The sequence below is a fragment of the Xenopus laevis genome, chromosome 4L (assembly GCF_017654675.1).
Source record: "Xenopus laevis strain J_2021 chromosome 4L, Xenopus_laevis_v10.1, whole genome shotgun sequence".
Classification (NCBI taxonomy): domain Eukaryota; kingdom Metazoa; phylum Chordata; class Amphibia; order Anura; family Pipidae; genus Xenopus; species Xenopus laevis.
Window position 1 is genome coordinate 21597948 of NC_054377.1, and position 21463 is coordinate 21619410.

The following is a 21463-nucleotide window of genomic DNA, read 5'->3' on the forward strand; positions in this document are numbered from 1 at the left end:
GAATTCTTTAGTTGCTGATGTTATTATTTTAATTATTATCATGTATTTATCGAGCACCAACATATTGTGCAGTGCTGTCAAATGTGTTTATACAAAGAAATCACATGAATTACATACATAGAACCTACCGAGTTACATACACCAACCAGTACCAGTACAAAAGGTGAGGAAGGCCCTGTGCAAAAGAGCTTACAATCTAAAGGGGAAGGTAATGAGACACCAGGGAATAGGCAAGATCAGAAATAAGCAGGTGAGAGATGTAGCGTAGGGTATTGCATTTGGTAGCTAAATAAGTACGTTTTAAGAGATCTTTTGAAAGCAGAAAGGTTGGGAGAAAGTCGGACAGACTGTGGGAAAGAATTCCAGAGGAGAGGTGCAGCCCTTTCAAAGTCTCGATTGCGAGAATGTGAGATGGTAATGGGAGAAAAGCTGTGGAGCAGGTCAGTAGAGGAGAGTAGTAAGTGGTTGGGTGAGTATCTAGAGATGAGTTCAGAGATGTAGGAGGGTCAGAGTAATGAAGTCTCAGAGATCCTCAGCATAATATTGGTATATTGGTTAGGAGAGCTGGCAGGCACAGGCTGTAACTAGGGTTCCCACCTGGGAAACAGAAGGCATGACCCCCTGAAATGCCATTGTAGTTCTTACAATGTGAAATACAAAAGGAGTGCAGGTTGGCTGATTTTTATAGTTTTCCCTCTACGTTCCTAAAACAAGCCATCATTTTTGTGTGATAAAAAGTTCAGCTGCATTTGCACAAGGCGTTGCCATGATTAACAAAATGTTCTTACATTCATAGAAAAATCAATACTAAAAGAAACCAAGGGAACTAATGTATCGTTAAAGGGCAAATAATAGATTGTGTTTTCCAGAAGAACAAGGTGTCAGAGAAGACACAATGCTCAACTTTTCAATGTCCACTTTTGTAATTAAAGTTTCTTTTGTTTTTCACTGCTGAGTATTGTCCTGGCATTCAGTTCTTGTGCAACCGCACTCCTCTACATAGATGAAAGAGAATACGGATTTGGTTTTGTTTTTGCATATCAGCTCCACCTGCCGTTGGCTAGTCTTCATCTCCTGGCAACAACTGCACTCATGTACCATTGAATTGGTATCTGCAGAGTACCTGTGGGAATAACATTTGAGATTGTTGGTAGATATAAGGGCTTGCTAAAATTTGGTATGTGCCACCTATGATGTAAAGTTAGGTATAGTAAAGGAGGTGTTGATCGTTTAATTAACTTTTGAGTAGAGTAGAGACAATTGCAGTTGGTTTTCATTTTTTATTATTTATGTTTTTTGCGTTATTTAGCTTTTTATTCAGCAGCTCTCCAGTTTGCAGTTTCAGCAATCTGGTTGATAAGGTGCAAACTATCCTAGCAACCGTGCATTGATTTGAGAAAGACTGGAATATGAATAGGAGATGCCTGAATAGAAATATGAGTACGGTAATAAAAAGTAGCAATAAAAATAATTGTGTAGCCTTACAGAGCATTTGTTTTTTAGATTAGGTCAATGACCCCCGTTTGAAAGCTGCAAGGGGTCAGAAGAAGAAGAGGCAAAAAAATGATATATAACTAATGAAGACCAGTTGAAAATTGATGATTCTACAATGGTGAACTACCCCTTTAATCAATATGGGCCCCTAAAGAGAGAGAAGTGAAATGAATCAATGCCAGGACACACTGAATTTTAAAATGAGATAGGAGGAAGAAAATACAGTGCCTGGTGTATTGCATATGGTTCTATACATCTTTCTGACTATTTTTTCAGCGAGAACAAAATAGGGAATTCTTGCCAGTTCAATAGAAATGAGATGTCCCAGTGTATTCTGTAAAAACTGCCAAATATGGGGCTATAATTTTGCTTCTTCTGGAGCTTTCTTTAAGAATTCCACACCCTCAATGCATGCTTACTTTAGGATATCATTATTGTTGCTGGTGAGTACAGCTTTTGTTATTAGTTTATATAGGAGCAGTAGTCTTATTTTAGCTCCCATCATTCTCAACTTCCGTACTGACCATTTTGGAACTGAAAACTTGGTAAAATCAGCTGCCGTCCCTATAAAACTACATAGTGAAATTATGGAATTCTGAATGAGATATAAGTGTAGAAATGCCCAGACCAAGGGTGACTATTAGCCAGTCAACATAAAGGGGTGGTTTACCTTTAATTTAACTTATGTTAGAAGTATGTTATGGATTAGCTAATTCTAAGCAACTTTTCAATTGGTCTATATTACTTATTTCTTTCCAGCTTTCCAATGGGGGTCACTAACCCCATCTGAAAAACAAATGCTCTGTAAGACTATACATTTTTTGTTATTTCTGCTTTTTATTACTCACCTTTCTATTCAGGCCTCTCCTATTCATATTCCAGTCTCTTATGCAAATCAATGCATGGTTGCTAGGGGAATTTGGACTCTAACAACCAGACTGCTTTAACGGCAAACTGGTTAGAAAGGTAAATAACTTAAAAACCACAAATAACAAAACAATTAAACCAATTGCAAATTGTCTCAGAATATCACTCTCTATGTCATACTAGAAGTTAACTGAAAGATAAACAATATATAGCAAAATAGAGAAAACAATACATTTTCTTTCTTAGTAGAATCTGCTCACCTATATATTAATGTTCTTTTATGTACAGATACAAGCCAGTACAAAGGATCTACATTTAATTACATTAAGGGGCACATTTACTATGGGTCGAATATCAAAGGGTTAATTAACCCTTGATATTCGACCATCAAAGTTAAATCCTTCGACTTCGAAAATCGAACTATTCAAAGTATTTTAATCCATCGATCGAACGATTTTCCTTCGATCAGAAATTGCTAGGAAAGCCTATGGGGACCTTCCCATAGGCTAACATTGGTGCTCGGTAGGTTTTAGGTGGTGAAGTAGGTGGCAAAGTTTTTTTTAAAGAGACAGTACTTCGACTATCGAATGGTCGAATAGTCGAATGATTTTTAGTTCGAATCGTTCGATTCTAAGTCGTAGTCGAAGGTCGAAGTAGCCAAAAAAAAACTTCTAATCCTTCACTCGATATGCCCCTTAGTAATGGAAACACATTTTCTTGAACATATGTCAGAAGCTATCAAGCTTGACTTTAAAGTGGATCAAAACTCTTCATAAATGTGTCCCACTGCCATAATTGTATGTGATGTCTAAAGATTCTGAATATAATACAGGCTTCTAAATATCATCCATCCTTCATAACTTACATTGATTTGGTACTGCAGCTTCCCTCACAGTAGGACATTTCCACTGGCTGTTCAGACTCACAGGTTCCATTTGTGATGTTTTTGTTTTCTTTATGGACAAGGCACCCAAACGGCAGAGCTAAAAAATAGATGCAATGCACATTTGACTGTAGTTAAGCTTTAAGGACAGGGTCGGACTGGGCCGGTGGGACACTGGGGAAAAAGCCCGGTGGGCCCACATGGCCCAGACCCACTCCCCGATCGGGCGAAACTGAAAAAAAATGCGCAGCACGGTGAACACTGAGCGCAAATGCTCTTGCATGTGCACAGCGTTTCTTTTGCATTTGCACACAGGGCGGTTTATGTGCATGCGCATGGAGCTCCGAGGTTTGGAACCCGGTGGGTTTCCAAATGCACCAGTCTGATCCTGTTTAAGGGTCATGGATCATCTTTACTGTAACATAAAATCTGATCTAGTAAATGGTATTGAAATATCATTTTATGATAAATAACTCTGATAAGATGATAGGGGTAAATAGAAAAAATGCAGGTATCAAAATGTATGAGTGGTTTCTAAGGAAGGACTGAAAACAGGGCTTTATATATGGTACAGGTGTGGGACCTATTATCCAGAATGCTCAGGACCTGGGGTTTTCCAGATAAGGGGTCTTTCAATAACATGGATCACCATAGGTTACGTCTACTAGAAAATCATGTAAACATTAGATAAACCCAATAGGATGGTTTTAACTCCAATAAGGATTAATTATATCTTAGTTGGGATCAAGTACAAGGTACTGTTTTATTATTACAGAGAAAAAGGGGATCACTTTTAAAAATTAGAATTATTTGGTTAAAGAAGAAGGAAAGGCTTGGTGCACTTGGGGGTGCCAAATGTTAGGCACCCCCAAGTGATTGTATTTACCTACCTGAAACCCTGTGCTGGTGCTCCTATCAGCAGAAAACTGTACCGGCCCGGGGTTATTCCAGCGAGCACCACGGAGCGATCCTCTTCCAGCTTATTCTTTCTTCAAATTTCCCGGGGCAGACGCATTCGCAGTAGAACTAAATAGCCGACTATTTAGTTAAAGTTCGGCTTTTAGCTCTACTGCGTGCGCAGCCGCTCCAAGAAAAAGGAAGACGGAAGAAGATCACTCCGTGCTGCTTAGAGGAAGAACTCTGGCCGGTGCAGTTTTCTGCTGATAGGAGCACCGGCCTGGGGTTTCAGGAAGTAAATAAAATCACTTGGGGGTGCCTAACATTTGGCACCCCAAGTGCAAGATGGATTTCCTTCTCCTTTAAAATGGAGTCCATGGGAGATGGCCATCCCATAGTTCAGAGCATTCTGGCTGATGGGTTTTTGGATAATGGATCCCATACCTGTACTAGAAATAGGAATTATATAGCAGAAGACAATAATTCATCTGTTGAATAGGGAGACTTTGTGAAAAAGACTCCAATGAAGGAATAGGATGTAACATGATGGCCAATAGAAAGATCATTCCAACCTACCCTCACAACTGTCACAGACACAAATGCCGCTGAAGGAGTCGGAGAGTAGGGTTCCTTTAGGACAGTAGCAGCCTTCAGTCACATAATCATTATCATTATTCAGATCCCTTGAATGAAACAGACATCAATTTTTATACTCAACCAAACTCCCAATATTCTCAGCTTGCCTCTGGCTGCTGCTTCTTGAATATAGAGACTCCAATATATGGTTGCTACAGTCTAGTATTTATAGCAGTTACTGGATCCCATCATCTGTATCAGAACCTTATACCACATTGCTGTGTTTAAAAACATTCATGGCAGCAGTAGGATTACATAGTGAGAACTGTAGATCAACAGTATTTGGCCAGGTAAAATATGCAGACTCATGAACTAGTTTAAAATGTGGGGAATATGACTGTGAAAAGCAATGCCAAATATTTACAATGAATCAAGTAATATAAATGGATAAAAATGGGAATTTGTTGAGTTAATCAAAGTAATAGTGGGAATTGTTAAAGAATGGGATGGCTGTTCCCCTTTAGAGCATTAACAGTTCTTAGAGTTACTATCAAATACAGGTATGGGCCCTATTATCCAGAATGCTCAGGAGCTGGGGTTTTCTGGATAACAGATCTTTATGTAATGTGGATCTTCATTGCTTAAATCTCCTAGAAGATCATTTAAACATTAAATAAGCTCAATGGGCTGGTTTTGCTTCCAAGAAGGATTAATTAGTTCTTAGTTCAAATCAAGTACAAGGTACTGTTATATTATTGCAGATAAAAAGGAAATCCTTTGTAAATATTTGGAATATTTGGATTACATGGAGTCTATGAGAGGCAGATTTTCCATAATTCAGAGCTTTCTGGATAACAGGTCCCATGCCTGTACTATAAAGAAAAACAAAATATGCAAAATGATAGTACATGTATTATTAATTTATTTTCATTAGCAATGTAAGCTTATAGGGTAATTTACTATGACCCTGGCATAGGGCACTAAGAGACCCAAGAGCGCATGGCTAAATGAACTAGTGTTCTGGCTGTTCTGTTACACATCCAGTCACTCCAGCCTTTATAAATTACATTCTTGGCTAACTAACTATATTAGAAACATTTTTTATTTTGCACAGCCTATCTATTTACCCAGTTCTTATTTTTAGACTGAACAAATCCTTTAAATTACCCTTCTTTAGCAAACTTTTTAAGCCTGGTAACTTACCTCTGCTCGCATGTTTTTGGATGCAAAGGACCACAAGCATTATAGACCATTCCAGCAGGACACATGTATGCTGTTTGATAAAACAAATCAGTTTTTTTATGCTTAAGTGCTATGACTCAATATAGAGATAGACCTGACTTTGCATTAATCATTTTAACAATTACAGGTATGGGATCAGTTATCTGGAAACCCGTTATCCAGAGAGTTCCAAATTACGGAAAGGATGTCTCCCATTCCATTAAAATCAAATCAACATTATTTTAAAATGATTTCCTTTTTCTCTGTAATAATAAAATAGTACCTTGTACTTGATCTAAACTAAGATATAATTAATTAAAACAAAAAAAAGATATATTCATCTTTATTGTAAGCAAAACCAGCCTATTGGTTTTTTATCAATATTTAAATGATTCTTTAGTAGACCAAAGGTATGAAGATTGAAATTATGGAAAGATCAGTTATCTGGAAAACTCCTGGTCCCGAGCATTCTGGATAACAGGTCCTATACCTGTATTATATTCATGTCTGCAATATTCCAAAACCGAGCATTGGACTGGGGGTTTGGAACTCATCAGAGCTGCTGCATTAGGGATCTAAACCCCCTGCGCCCCCCTCCGTTACCCCCATGGGCCCCCATGTCCCTCCCGCATTTATATCTAAACACTAAGCACTGTATATAAGGATCACAGGTTATTCATGACTCTTGTGTTTCATCAGATTATTTTATTAGTGATGGGCGAATTTGTCCTGTTTGGCCAAAAAAAATTGCGAATTTCCCTCGAAATTCCCGAGAAAAATTTGTGAAACGCATTAAAGTGAATGGGTGTCAAAATTATTATAACTTGCGTTAATTTTGACACCCGTGACAATATTTATACATGCGCCTATTTAGTCCAAATGCATTAAAGTCAATGGCCGTCCGAATTGTTTTGATGTGCGTAAATTTTTACATATGCAACTATTCTGACAAGCGTGCAAATTTTTTTAGCGAATTTCGCCGCAGCGTAACATGAAAATTTTCCCACAAATTTATTCGCCCATCACTACAAATCATTGTTATTTTTTATACATTTTGGTTGGTTTAAACCTGTAAGTTACTTACGGCAATGGCCATCTGTATTTGCCCTCCAGTCAACGCAGACTCCAATGGAAGAACACAGGGATGCATAGACTTCTAAACTGGCACATTCCACTGATTCATTCCCAACTCGACAGGCATCATAAATGCAACCATCATGGTAAGGCTTTGGAAGAATTATTATGTGGCATTCAGCAAAGACCCTAATTAAAAATCAATTTCATACAGTAAGAGACAATTCCATACATACAGTAGATTTTTGTAAATAAATGTGTTCATTGAACGTTGGGGTTCATTTAGTAACATTGTGCCAATTAGCACTGGTACCTCAGGGCAATCAATCAATCTTTGTTTTTATAAATATTTCAGCAGCTTGGGGAACAAGCTAATAACTAACTGGTTACTATGGGTCACTGTCCAGTTGCACATTTGCCCAGTGTTAGCAAAGGCGCTCAAGTGCCGTATTTAGCTATAATTGCCATGCAAGAACCATAAGGGAATGATAATGATGAATTGGTTTAGTGCAAATACAAGAGTCCTCTGCACTCAACTCATTATCAATATATTAAAACATTTTGTGCCTTAAGCTACTACAAACGCCTTCCCCTTTAAACAAAACAGGGATAGTTTGTCCATATATTGCAATATATTAAAGCTGGTCAACTACATCAAAGTTATCCCATATCTGGCCAGTCCTATGCTCAATTTTCATCTGATTCATTAAGGGGGTTATTTATCAAGGTCCGCATTTATCTCAATGTCGGCTGCTACAAACTCCGATCTAACCTGCTCGGGTTTTCCACGCTTATTTATTATTACATTTTCCCGAAAATTACCTTTGCAGGAAAAGCTCAAAATTTCAAAATGTTTTCGTGAATTTTCCCCGAAAACCCTGAATTTTTCGGAGTTTTCCTCCGAAAGCTCCAAAAACATCGTGAAATTGCCCGAAACCTCCGACACAACCAAAAATCAATGGGACTGTTCCTATTGCTTTTATGCAACCTCGACAGGTTTGTAATGCCGTGTTTTTATATTCAGGCTTTTTAGCCCTCTGGGTTTAATAAATTCTGAAAAATCTGTGATTTTTTTTAAGCCTATTATAACACAAAAAATAAAAAAAAATTCGGATTTTGGGGAATTTCGGGCATTCGGAGCTTAGTAAATAACCCCCTAAGAATTCAATTGCTTTATTATACATTTTACAAAGGGACTACGTTTACCTGCAACTTACTTGCTGCTTTCAAAGAAAACTCCCAAACTTGGCTGCCCTTTTATTAGACACCAGTGGGATCACCTGACTATAGCTGGAGGGGGTGGGAGCTACAACATGGAGCTGGTCACTGCTCCTGTATAAAGGTTTCCATACATGGAGAGATCCGCTCATTTGGCGATGTCACCAAACGAGCGGATCTCCCTCCGCCATGCCCAATATCGGGCTGATCCGATCGGGCTGATCCGATCGTGGGCCCTAGGGCCCAACGATCGGATCCTAACGATGCCTAACGGGCGGTCGGATCGCATCAACGAATAGATGCGGCCGCGATCCGACGGGATTTTTTTGTCCCATCCGATCGAGATCTGGCCGACTTTCGGCCAGATCTCGATCGGTGAAGCCCGTCGGGGGCCCCATACACGGGCCAATAAGCTGCCTACATGGTCTGTCGGCAGCTTTTATCGGCCCGTGTATGGCCACCTTAACTATAACAAACAAGGGAAAGTTGTGCTCACCACTAATTTTTTAAAACGGGGGAATTTGTTTAGTGCATTATATCTAATCTTTGCATACATTTGTCTTAAATATATCAATAGTCACATAGAATTATTGCATTGTTTTCACAAACTATGGGTAATTCTACTTACTTGCTTAAGATGACATCACAGAGAGGAGAAGGGAGACAGGTGGGTGGTACTGAAGGAGGTACAGTTGGTGGAACTGGTGGTGGTGGGAGGTTGCAGTAAGGTTTTTCAGGCACATTCACTTTCCAGTGATCAGCCATCTGACTGCAGTCTTGCAATATCTTGCCACTTGGAAGTCTGCATTCATCACTCTGGTTGTTGGAGCACGTGCCTGGGAGGGGCCAATTGAAATGCAGTTATTTATCCTGATGAAAATAAAAAAGTGAACAAAGTACCCCCTATCGTACAAGATAAAGTTATTATCAGTCACAGGGGAGTTCCAAGACCGTAAAAAGCACAAAGCCTAAGGACTTTTATACAGATCATGGAACTCAGAGGTGATTTATAATAACAGATAGGCGGCATTCCGGATATAATGAATAAAGAGTATTTATTCCAATATGGCCTTAAGCGTTTCAGGGAAAATTTCCTTAATCATAGGCCTATGATTAAGGATTTTTTTTTCCCGAAAGGCATAAGGCCATGTGGATTCATCTACTGTTGGATTAAATACTCTAAATTAATTTCATCCGTAGTGCCGCCTATCTGTTTCTATATCAGTAAGGCACAGCTGGGGGACTGGTGGCTGAGCACCCAGTATTTGAGTGGAACCGAGTGGAGGAAGAAAACCTGCGAGGGGTGAGTTTTGTTTAAGATACATAGATATTATAAGTTACTGAGGCATTCCTTGACCATCGGCCGAGTTTTTTTATACAGGTCATGGAACTCTAAAGTGACTTCAAATATCCTCATATTTTGCAAAAGGTGATACTTTATTCGTTGTAATACACAAGCTTCAGTGAGTCATGTGACAGAAATGACATCACTAAGCTCTGATTATAACCAATGACATCACTAAGCACCGTTTATAAAGATATCATTTACAGGATAGTCATGGATCTTGTGTATTATAAGGATATCATTTATAAACACATAAAATAACGGTTATGTAAAGAAACATAGCATGCATACACACATTATATATATATATATATATATATATATATATATATATATATATATATATATATATATATATATATATATATATATATATATATATATATATATATATATAAACTATTCCTTATAAAGATCATTGAGTTGATTTTATTAACTTATAACTACAGACAAGAGATGTGGGTATCTTACCACATTGGCCTTCTGTATTGTAACCAAACTTGCTGTACGGAAGCTTGACTACAAAGTTCATTCCACTTAATGAGATATAGGCTCCGATTTCAGGGATTTCCACAACCATGTTTATGCCAGCACTGGTAACAGTAATACCATCAGTGGTGAATCCTAATGTGGTAACCCAGTTATCGTTGAAACGAATCTGTTGGCAATTGCCAGTTCAAGTGAACAAATACAAATTGTTTAATGGAGCAGTAGAAGAACACTTGTAAACTAAAGTACATGTCAGCAAAAGTCCCAAGTCTATGAAAATGTTTAATCACGGAAAAATGTGTAGAGTATATGACCGTGCTTTCACACCCTGGCCTTCCAGAAACTGATAGCCTGGTGCACAGTGATTAAAGGTTCGACCCTTGATAAATCTGCCCTTTAGGGTTTTTCTTCCAATAAGGATTAAATATATCTTAGTAGGAAATCATTTTTAAAAATGATTTGGATAAAATGGAGTGTATGGGAGATTGTCAGATTTTTAAGTAAATCCTGTTCCATCAGTATTTTTGAGCTGGTTAGCCTTCACTTTTTCATTATACAGGTATGGGATCCATAATCCAGAAAATTCTGAGTCTCCCATAGACTCCATTTTAATCATATACAGCACAGATATGGGACCTGTTATTCAGTATGCTTGCGACCTAGGGGCAGATTTACTAAAGGGCGAAGTGGCTGTTTTGAGCTAAATTCGGCAAAAACAATAATTCACAGGGACATTGCCAATTTATTAAAAGGCGTAGAGGACAATTCCATAACAAAAAACTCAGCACTAAAGTTTTGTGCCCTTTCGCCAGGTGAATTTTCAATCAGGCGAATGATCTTTAGTCCGCAAATGAATCAAAGTTGATGAAGCTACGTCCTCAACAATGTTATGTCAGTGACATCATATCCTGTATGCTGAAAAGTCATAAAAAAAGACAAAATGCTGGCTTTTTTCATATTTTAAAGAGGGATTATGTTTAGGAGTTGTAACTGTTAAATTAAATATATTTTTTGTACATTTTTTTAACCATTTGAATCTCATTCCAAATTTGTTTTAGTGTGGGCTCATGTCTAGGACAATAGAGGATCTCTTTTGTATTTATTTAGATTCCTTGGATATTTTAATAATAAGAGGCCACTTCCAGCAATGTCATCAACATTCACTAATAAAGATATATATATATATATATATATATGACCTCTATGTACCTGTCATATTTAAATTGTCATAAGTACAAGTATGTTAAAGTTTTGCTAAGAAGAAAGTAATGGTAGCAAGTTCGATGGAGAGATGTTGGCGTTGAGGAATTTACGCTGGCGTACAACAGCGTTTGTTTGCCCGACAAAACTCGGCATTTTTATTAGTACGCGTATTCACTGTGAATTAATGTTAACGAAGCTGCGAAGTGTGGCGAAGCCTTGTGAGGCAAAAATTCGCCCTTTAGTTAATTTACCACTTAGGGTTTTTTTTCCAATAAGGATTAAAAATATCTTAGTAGGAAATCATTTTTAAAAATTATTCAGATAAAATGGAGTGTATGGGAGATGGCCTTTCCATAATTTGGAGCTTTCTGGATAATGGATTCCATACCTGTACCATGTACTTGAGCATAACTAAGATATAATTAATACTTATTGGAGGCAAAACAATCCTATTGAGTTAAATTAATGCTTGAATTATCGTTTAGTAGACTTTAGGCATGGAGATCCACATTATCCAAAAAAAAAAAAACATTTCCCAAGCATTCCAGACAGCATGTCCCATACCATACTTTATTTTTTATCATGAATTACATATTAATGAGAATAAAAGAAAATTTTATGAACATTTACCATAGTTTTCATGTTTCTTTCAAACATCAAATGTGTCAGCAACACCTCATTGTTTTTATAGTAGATTATAATAGACTGTGGGCAGGACAATCCATCTTCAGTACTGCAGAAATAGTTATCAATCAGGACACGGAAGTTATCATACTTTGGTGTGATTTGTTGCACAAGGACATAGGTGCAGTTTTCTAGGAATGTGTAGTATATTCCATCAAAGGTGACATAATGAGGGTCTCCCCACCCACTGCAGACACCTGTAAACCATAATGAGAAATGTAATGTAAGATCTTTCAAGAGCTCTTTCCGTTAATACAACTGTAGAATATGTAGAAAATGTAATTTTCAATCTGTGGTCACTTTATCTTTTGGGAACAATTATTACAGTTGACAAACTGGGTACATTTACTATACAGCACACTGGCAGTTGGTAGGTGGTCGCTGTCCTGTATGGCTAGTAGGAGAAGTTGATCGACCTTGAAACACAGCATGGGCTACTTCTATACCAAAACAAGAGAACACAGAAATGTAAAGAGTAATGCAAAACATTTGAATGACCTTACTCCTGCTATGGTCAATTACAACATACCATAGATACAGGTTGACAGGTATATACTGTAAATACTTTGCAACCATGTGTGCACATATAAATCTAAACACATTGTACTTACATTGGCATTCATAATAAAAGCAGCAGCCATCTTGACTATAGACTTTGATCGGTAGGAAACCATTAGTACAGGTTAGCTCTTTCACTTCTGGGCATTTTACTAAGTCATAACTGATGACATTGTTCCCATGACAAGTGGCTGTTGTGCAATTTCCAGTCTTCCATGATTCATTAGGCTGTAACAGGAAAAATAATTCAACTACTACTAATACTAAAATCATAAATCAGTCTATAGTAGTATGAACAATATTAATTGCAGTTCTTTTGAGTAGAATACTTGCATAATATACAAACAGTATAGATTTCCTGAAAGATGTACAGAGTTTACATTCAGTTTGTTTGGTTATTTACCTTTTTATCAGGCTGACAACCAGCAGGGGGCATTGAAACTGTAGAATTCGAAACAGTAGTTGTTGGAGTAGTTTCAGTTGTAGTAGCATTTGTACTTTCTGTTGCTCTGGTTGTAGATTCTGTTGTGGGTGTGGCTGGAGCATCTGTTGTGGTAGTTGGATTTGTGGTTGTAGGTTTTGTCATGGCAGTTGGTGTTGGAGTTGTACTTTCTGTTGCTGTTAGAAATGTAATTTCTGCTGTGGTTGTGATGGTTGTAGCTTCTGTTGTAGTTGGAGCTTTAGTTATTTTTTGGGTGGTTGTGAACAGAGTCCAAGTTTCTGTTGTGTCGATTGGGGTTGCAGTTTTTGTTGAAGTTGTAATTTCTGTTGCAGATGGAGTTTTAGTTACTTTTGTGGTAGTTTTAAATGGAGTTGTGGCTCTAGATTCAGTTGTGATTGGAATAGTAGAGTCTGTTGTGGTTGTGATCACAGTTGAGGTTGTTAATGGATTTGTAGTTACTGTTGTTGTGATAGCAGCTGTGGTTGTAGCCTCTTCTGTGGTTAAGGTTGAAGATGGTGTTTCAGTTGTGACTTGATGTGTTGACCCTGTTGCATTTGTGAATGGAACTGTGGTTATAGGTTCAGTTGTACTTGTTATTGACTGAGTTGTAATTTCTGTTGTGGTTGGAGTTGCAACTGGAGTTTCTGTTGTTGTGATTGTAATGTATTTTGTGGATGTGGTTGGAACTGTTGTTTCTATTGTGGTCAGTGCTCTAGATGTGGTTGTTGAGAATTCAGTTGTGGGTTCGGTTGTGGCTGAAATTGTAGTTTCTTTTGTTGTGGCTGTAGTTTCTGTAGTATCTGTAGATTCTGTAGTAATGGTTGTAGTTAAAGTTTCTGTTCTGGGGGTTGTAAATGGAATTGTACTTTCAAATGTGGTTGTGCCTGGAGTTATGTTTGTTGTTACAGTTTCTGTTGTGGTTAGCATTGTCGTTTCTATTGTTGTAGTTGCAGTTTCTCTGGTGGTTGTGGCTGTAGGTTCAGTTATGGTTGGAATTGTAGTTTCTGTTATGTTTGTTGTGACTGTAGTATCTGTTGTAGTTTCTGTGGTAATGGTTGTGGTTGGAGTTGTAATTTCTGTTGTGGGGGTTGTAAATGGAATGGCAGTTTCAAATGTGGTTGTGCCTGGGGTTGTGGTTGGAGTTGTTTCTGCTTCAGTGATTGTTGTGAATAGAACTGTGTTTGTAGGTTCCATTGTGGTTGGAATGGAAGTTTTTGTTGTAGTTGTTATTTCTGTAGTTTTTGGTGTAGTTGTAATTTCTGTTGTGGGGATTGTGAATGAAGTTGTAGGTTCTGTTGTAGTGTTTGTAGTTTCTTTTATGGTTGGAGTTATGGATGGAGTTTTTGCTGTGGATGTAGTTGAAATATTTTCTGCTTCAGTGGCTGTTGTGAATAAAATAGTGGTTGTAGGTTCTGTTGTGGCTTGACTTGTAGTTTTTGTCATAGTTGTTATTCCTGTAGTTTCTGTTGTAGTTGTAATTTCTGTTGTGGGGGTTGTGAATGAAGTTTTAGGCTGTGTTACAGTGGTTACAGTTGGAGTTATGGTTGCGGTAGTGGTTGTAGTTTCTGTTGTGGATGTGGTTGGAGTGGTGTCTTTATCAGTGGTTGTTGTGAATAAAACTGTGGTCGTTGGTTCAGTTGTAGGTTCCATTGTGGTTGGAATTGTAGTTTCTGGTGTAGTTGTAATTTCTGTTGTAGGGGTTGTGAATGCAGTAGGTAGAGTTAAAGTGGTTGTAGTTGGTGTTTTAGTTGGAGTTTCTGTTATGGTTTGAGTTGTAGTTTCTGTTGTGGATGTGGTTAGATTTGTAGCTTGTGTTGTGGATTTAGTTGAAGTTTCTGTAAAAGGTGTAGTCGTAGTGGGTGGTGGACATTGCCTTACACAGCATCTAACCCTAATCTCATAGTTGTAGCAAATTGGTGGCAGCTGATCTTTATTGTAGCATATCAGTCCATAGGAAGCATTGCAGTGGATATTCTGCTGTAATTCATTTATTGGTGTATCTGGGAATATTTTAGCTCTGCATTCTATGGCTTCTGGGTTATTACATATAGAGTGTCCATTGTCTGTAATTCTCTGAAATGTCTCAAAATCTCCATTTTGAGGCCCGGCTTTAGGATAGCTTTCATCAAACCACTGAGACCACTCACAGTGTTTCTGAACACAGACTGTTGACACTACAAAAAAGAAAATTAACACATTAACGTTAGAAACTATCAGTAAATGTGTACAGTCATGACTGGAATGTCTGAATTCTGAAGACTTAAGAGTTCTCCTTCAAAGTAGAAGAATAATGCATTTAATAATTAATGCTTGGGGGTCCAAATCTATTTAGGACTTTGGAGTAAACACTATAAAGAAGTATACTTTTGTGTACACACACACACATATTGCAGGTGTGTTTATATAGTATGTAATATATGTCTATAGTATTTAATTATATGTGACTTACCAGTAGGTTTTTTGGTCGGTGTGGTGGTAGTGACAGTATTGGTTGTTAGTGTGGTGGTTGCAACTGTTGTGGAACATGATGTATCTCTTAGGATTGTTCCATTTTCCTTACAAATGACACTGAGACACCCTCCAGTGTTATCCATGGTGATATAAATCACATCATTGTAACTGTATTTGGTGCTGTTGTACAAGCAAAAGCAAACTGAAAAAGAAATGGGCAGCATATAACAGAAAGTGAGCCAACAAAAAGGGCTGTTGGCACACGATTTGATAAACTTGCAAATTTAATGTATCTGTCATATGTAGAGATGATAATTAAAGCAACATAGAAAAGGGCAAAATTGGAATTGTATATTTAAAGAATTTTTAATTACAACATCATCATAAACTTGAAGTGGCCATACATGGTCAGATTTAATCTGCAGATTCAGGCCATGTAGACCAATTAAGCAGCTTTTCTACCTGTGTATGTGAACCTCTGATGGGCCCTCTTGACCAATATCTGGGCAAAAATCAGCCATATGTCAATCAGGCAGGTTTGATTTTCCCTTTGGATTGGGGATCAAACTAGCTAGTTGATGCGATTGTTTACATTGTTTACATTGTTGTTCATCACTACAGACTTGTTAGTGTGATATAATATGGTGTTTTATATTCTCCAGACTCCAGCACCTAGGCATAAACCCTATTTAATGGAGTTTACACCCGTTTCTATATTTAAAAAAAAAGATTCACATTTTTATCCTTACCAGCTTACCTGTCTTATCATACTTGCATTCAGTAAGGGAAGACGTGCTACATACACTGCAGAAAGGAAAGAAATATGACTTTATGCGTGTGGAATGGAAAGCACTATAGAACAACAAATGTTTAAGCTCTTGTGACAATGTGTTTAGAAAACAAATCTGTGTGGCATGAAAATGTACAGAAAACCATGCATTTAAGATGTATCCATAGGAGAGATGTGTACACTTGCATACCTCCTTACATTTTTGAAATAAAAAGAGGGACAAAACCATTTGTCTGTGTTTTTTTCTTCAGTTATTACAGTTTTGCTAATGAAGGTGAATTGCTCTTTAAGCTGTCTAACTTTTCCCAAGGGACCTCCTTATCTAAATTGTTACAGTTATTTATTTGCTTATCTCAAAATTGTTACAAAGTATCTCATTTCCACCTGTTAGCTGTTCTGGGCTCTCTGCCAAAAGCAAATTAAGTTAGAAACTTTGTTTCTTTTTCTGGTTGATCAGTGCAGAGAAAGTCATGACTTTTCAGTAGAAATGCGGGATTGCAGGTTGAGCTGTCAAAAGCGGGACTGTCCCGCTGAAAAAGGGACAGTTGGGAGGTATGCAGTTGTCTCTCCTCTGTGTTGTTTCAGTGCAAGGAGGGGGAGGAGCCCCACTCTCTGTGAGCTGAGAGAGAGAGAGAGAGAGAGAGAGAGAGAGAGAGAGAGAGAGAGAGAGAGAGAGAGAGAGAGAGGTGCTGCTGGGAGAGAGAAACAGCAGAGTACAAGCAAAGTGTGCACGCTCCCAGATTTTGTGTGGAACTTTAGTAGGGAACCCAAGTGGCAGAAAAGGGTGCTCTCTTTAGGGTGCGGAAGGAAAGGGGGTCCTTGTCAGGGCTCTGAAGAACAAAGCATGCTCTTCTCAGGGCACGGAAACCAAAGTCTCAGGACTTTGAAGCAACTGCCACATAAGTGGGGATTCCCCTCAGCAGTTCAGAGATCACCAGATGCGTTATTTCAGTGCACTTGCTCCTAGCTGGCAGGCTACCTGTTTCACTGTAATTTAAAGGTATAGTGTCCTGCCAAATAAATCTATCAACCTTCTACTGTGTATGTGTATTGCCCAGTTCCCAGGGAGGGGTATTACAGTTCAGACTGTCCTAACCCTGGGTGGAGGCACGCCATTTTATAGTGTACCTGCTCTCCCATATAGCAGAGGTACAGGACTCCTGTAGAGTCAAACGCAAGTAAATGCGTACTAGATCTCATGCAGTAGCAGACGAGGACTATATATGAAATGGGCTGAATGGGGATGCCTAGTTCAGACAGTTTTTATATTCCCTCCCAGTTAGGTAATTAGGTGGTAGCTGAAAGAAGAGTTGCTACTGTAGGTAAAAGGTGTGCACTCCCATACCACTGGTCTCTCCTGCGTGCTTGGAGGAGAGGCACAGTCTTGATTGTTCCTAGTGTGTGAAAGGAAGCATGAGAAAGGACCAAGGGGTCCATGAAGCCTGAGACACAGAGGGTGTCTGACAAAGAGACAGAGTGCCTGTGCCTGAGCCCGAGCTTGCGAGCGAAAGTGAGTGCCAAGGGACCCGCAACTGCACCTGGAGAAAGGCTGAGCTTTTTGGTGAAACTGAAGCTGACTTGGAGGTAGCGTGTGTGGCCTTACAGATAGACAGAAGTAATATCTGAACTGTGAGTAATGGCGCTAACCTTGTGGTGGTGGGAGAGGCCCTGGGGTATTATTATTATTATTATTATTATTATTATTATTATTATTATTATTATTATTAACATGTATTTATATAGCGCCAACATATTGCGTAGCACTGTAAAGTAAATGTGATTATACAACTACATCACATGAATTACATATATAGAATATATGGAGTAACAAACATCACAATCAATACAGGTACAAAGAGGTGAGGAAGGCCCTATGCATAGGCATACAGTCTAAAGGGAAGAAAGTAATACACAAGGTGTGGGAGTGGGCAAGATCGAAGTAAGTGGGTGAGAAATGTGGTGTATGTGGTGTTGCTTTTGGTAGTTAAGCAGAGTGAGGGTAGGCTTCTCGAAAGAAGTGCGTTTTCAGAGATTTTTTGAAAGCAGAAAGGTTGGGAGAAAGTCGGACAGACCGCAGGAGAGCGTTCCAGAGGAGGGGTGCAGCCCTTCCAAAGTCTTGAATGCGAGCATGTGAGGAGATAAAGAGAGAAGAGTTGAGTAGCAGGTCAGTAGAGGAGCGTAGTAAGCGAGTGGGTGAGTATATAGAGATGAGTTCAGAGATGTAGGGTGGAGCAGAGTTGTGAAGTGCTTTGAAAGTCAGTGTCATTAATTTGAATTTGAATCTGAAAGGTAACGGAAGCCAGTGCAGGGATTGACAGAATGGCGAGGCAGAGGAGGAGCGGTTGCTGAGGTGTATGAGCCTCGCAGCAGTGTTCATTATGGACTGGAGAGGTGACAGTCTCTGGAGGGGGAGGCCAATTAAAAGAGAGTTACAGTAGTCTAGACGCGATATGATGAGAGAGTGAATAAGAATTTTGGCAGCGTCTTGGGTGATAAATGATCGTATTTTGGATATGTTCCTTAGGTGGAAGTGACATGATTTAATAAGTGACTGGATATGAGGAGTGAATGACAGGGCAGAATCTAGGATAACCCCAAGGCACCGGGCCTGGGGAGAGGGGGTGATAGTGGAATTGTTAACTATGATGGATACTTCGGGGATGCTACTGGTGTTAGTTGGAGGAAAGAGAACCATTTCAGTTTTAGAGAAGTTTAATTTAAGGTAGCGTTGCGACATCCAGGTAGAGATAGCGGACAGGCAGGAGGAGACGCGAGTTAGGAGTTCTGGGTTGAGATCAGGAGATGAGAGATAGAGCTGAGTATCGTCAGCATAGAGGTGGTAGTGGAAACCATATGAATTTATTAATTTGCCTAGGGAGGAAGTATAGAGGGAGAATAGTAATGGTCCCAGGACAGAGCCTTGAGGAACTCCAACAGAAAGAGGTAGGGGAGAAGATGATACTCCATTGTAGGAGACACTGAAGGAACGATTGGTGATGTAAGAAGAGAACCAGGACAGGGCTGTGTCACGAAGGCCAAGCGACTGGAGGAGAGGGTGATCTACAGTGTCAAATGCGGTTGAGAGGTCAAGCAGTATTAGTAGTGAGAAATGATTGTTGGCTTTAGCGGTTAAAAGGTCATTAGTTAGTCGAGTCAGGGCAGTTTCCGTGGAGTGTTGTGGCTTAAAACCAGATTGTAGGGGGTCCAGCAGGTTATTGTCAGAGAGGAATGAGGTAAGTCGGTTGTAGACTAGGCGCTCAAGTAGTTTAGAGATGAAAGGTAGCAGAGAGATAGGTCGGAGGTTGTCAAGATTGGAGGGATCAAGAGAGGGTTTTTTCAGAATGGGGATGACAAGAGCATGTTTTAGTTGAGAAGGAAACAGTCCAGTTGAGAGCGAAAGATTAAATAGGTGAGTTAAGGCTTTGATTAGACAAGGATTGGTATTGCGGAGAAGTTTTGAGGGAATTGGATCAAGCGGGCAGGTGGTAAGGTGAGAAGAGGCCAGCAGCTTTGAGACTTCCTCATCAGTGACAGGGGTGAAGGAGCACAGGAGAGACTGGGCAGTGTGGAGGGAGGGTGGTGGAAGTCTAGGGGGGTTGAGTAGTGTAATGTCCCTTCTGATAGTGTCAATTTTGTTTTTGAAGTGCTCTGCAATATCTTGAGCAGAGACAGATGTGCATGGAGGGGGTGGAGAAGGGGAAAGGAGAGTGTTAAAGGTGGAGAAAAGTTGTGCTGGTTTTTTAGAAAGGGAGTTAATGAGTGAAGTAAAGTATGTTTGTTTGGCTTGGAAGAGGCTGGTGTTAAAGGAGCGCAGGGCAGATTTGTAGCTCCAAAAGTCTGATTCTGAACGGGATTTGCGCCAGCGACGCTCAAGTGCACGTGAGTGTCTTTGGAGCGCTTTTGTATGAGCCGTATGCCAAGGTTGAAGTGGTTTGGGTCGAGAACGTTTAGTTTTTATAGGAGCAAGCTCATTTAGGGCAGTGGTGAGAGTACTATAGTAGACAGAGGTAGCCACATTAGGACATGAGATGGCTGAGATATTAGAGTGAAGAGAGTCAGAGGAAGAAGAGAGATGTGACACGTCTACAGCTTGCAAGTCACGGTAAGTACGTGTTTGGGGAATAGCAGGGGGTGAGGAGGGAGTTAGTGAGAGTTGAAATGTGAGCATATTGTGATCAGAGAGGGGAAATGGGGAGTTAGTAAAATTGGAGGTTGAACAGAGTCTGGTAAATATGAGATCCAGAGCATTACCATTGGAGTGAGAGGGGGAGTCTGAGCCGGGTAGCCGGGAAGACTACAATCTCATGCGTGAGACACTTATATTTTTGATGCAACATTGCCATATGAAGAAACACCCTGTTGATGTATTTTGCTGTTACACAATTAAAGGCAAAGTCATATTTTTTGCATTTTTGTGTGTCCCTATTTCTTCTCTGTATAAGAACCCCCACTCATCTACCATTATAAAAGCTAATCTTCTCGCACTTTCTAGACATATACTTCAAAGGATCTAAACGTGGAATATGAATTGAGGTAAACCACTAGTACCACACTCTGAACAAGTTTTTAAAGAACCCTTACCAAGTCTGGCAATTTTCCTTGGTCGGAACTAGGCTTCCTTGTGAGAAGTAATTGCCTTCATCATCATAGCAACCGCATTGGGCTACACAGTCCATTGTGTCCTCGTTTAAGAAAGGCTTTTCTGCTGGGCAGTTAGGATAACATCCTAGAGAAGGGTGGTGAATTTACAGTTGTGAATGTCTTTACAGTCTTGAATGTTATTCACTGTACAGATCTGAGCACAATTTCCTGTTTATGAACGCATCGTTCAAGTCTGACCCAGGTATCAGTTCAGATTTGAATTTGCATTCTTTGAAATGAACTGGAAAGTGTCTCTTACCTTCTAAACCTGGTAGGTCATAAAGGCATTTCCCAGTGGGATTTCTACAGGTCTTTAGGCAGCTGTGCCCACATGGCTTGTAATGCCATTCATATTCCCCTTCTGAGTTGTAGTAATCACAAAAGAGAGCTACAAACACAATCAGATACATTATGGTTGATTATGAAACAACAAACAGTGAAATATGAATAGAATATTAGGTATTACTTACGGCAAATGTGTGGGGTCCTCCAGGAAACACAAATGCCAGCTTCACTACAGGCAAGAGCATAGGCTGCAATTGCAGTACACATGCACTCACAGTCTCCTCCGCTGTCACAAGCACAAGCGTCAGTAACACAGGTGTCATAATACTGTGATGGGTCAACCTA

The 21463-nt window shown here is 39.3% G+C and overlaps 1 protein-coding gene across 1 annotated transcript in view; it reads right to left on the reverse strand.

Moving 5' to 3' along the window:
- Nucleotides 1-327: 327 nt before the first annotated feature.
- LOC121402945 (mucin-5B-like) overlaps nt 328-21463 on the reverse strand; it is a 50179-nt gene continuing 29043 nt past the window's right edge. The window contains exons 24-38 of the mRNA XM_041589954.1: nt 21304-21460; nt 21093-21221; nt 20774-20918; nt 16160-16206; nt 15401-15604; nt 12913-15125; nt 12563-12737; nt 11898-12148; nt 10047-10233; nt 8859-9066; nt 7023-7201; nt 5921-5990; nt 4718-4824; nt 3227-3344; nt 328-1123 (exon numbers count right to left, since the gene is read on the reverse strand). Coding sequence (XP_041445888.1) covers nt 946-1123; nt 3227-3344; nt 4718-4824; nt 5921-5990; nt 7023-7201; nt 8859-9066; nt 10047-10233; nt 11898-12148; nt 12563-12737; nt 12913-15125; nt 15401-15604; nt 16160-16206; nt 20774-20918; nt 21093-21221; nt 21304-21460 — 4368 coding nt within the window. The 3' untranslated portion in view covers nt 328-945. The remainder of the gene's footprint in view (nt 1124-3226; nt 3345-4717; nt 4825-5920; nt 5991-7022; nt 7202-8858; nt 9067-10046; nt 10234-11897; nt 12149-12562; nt 12738-12912; nt 15126-15400; nt 15605-16159; nt 16207-20773; nt 20919-21092; nt 21222-21303; nt 21461-21463) is intronic.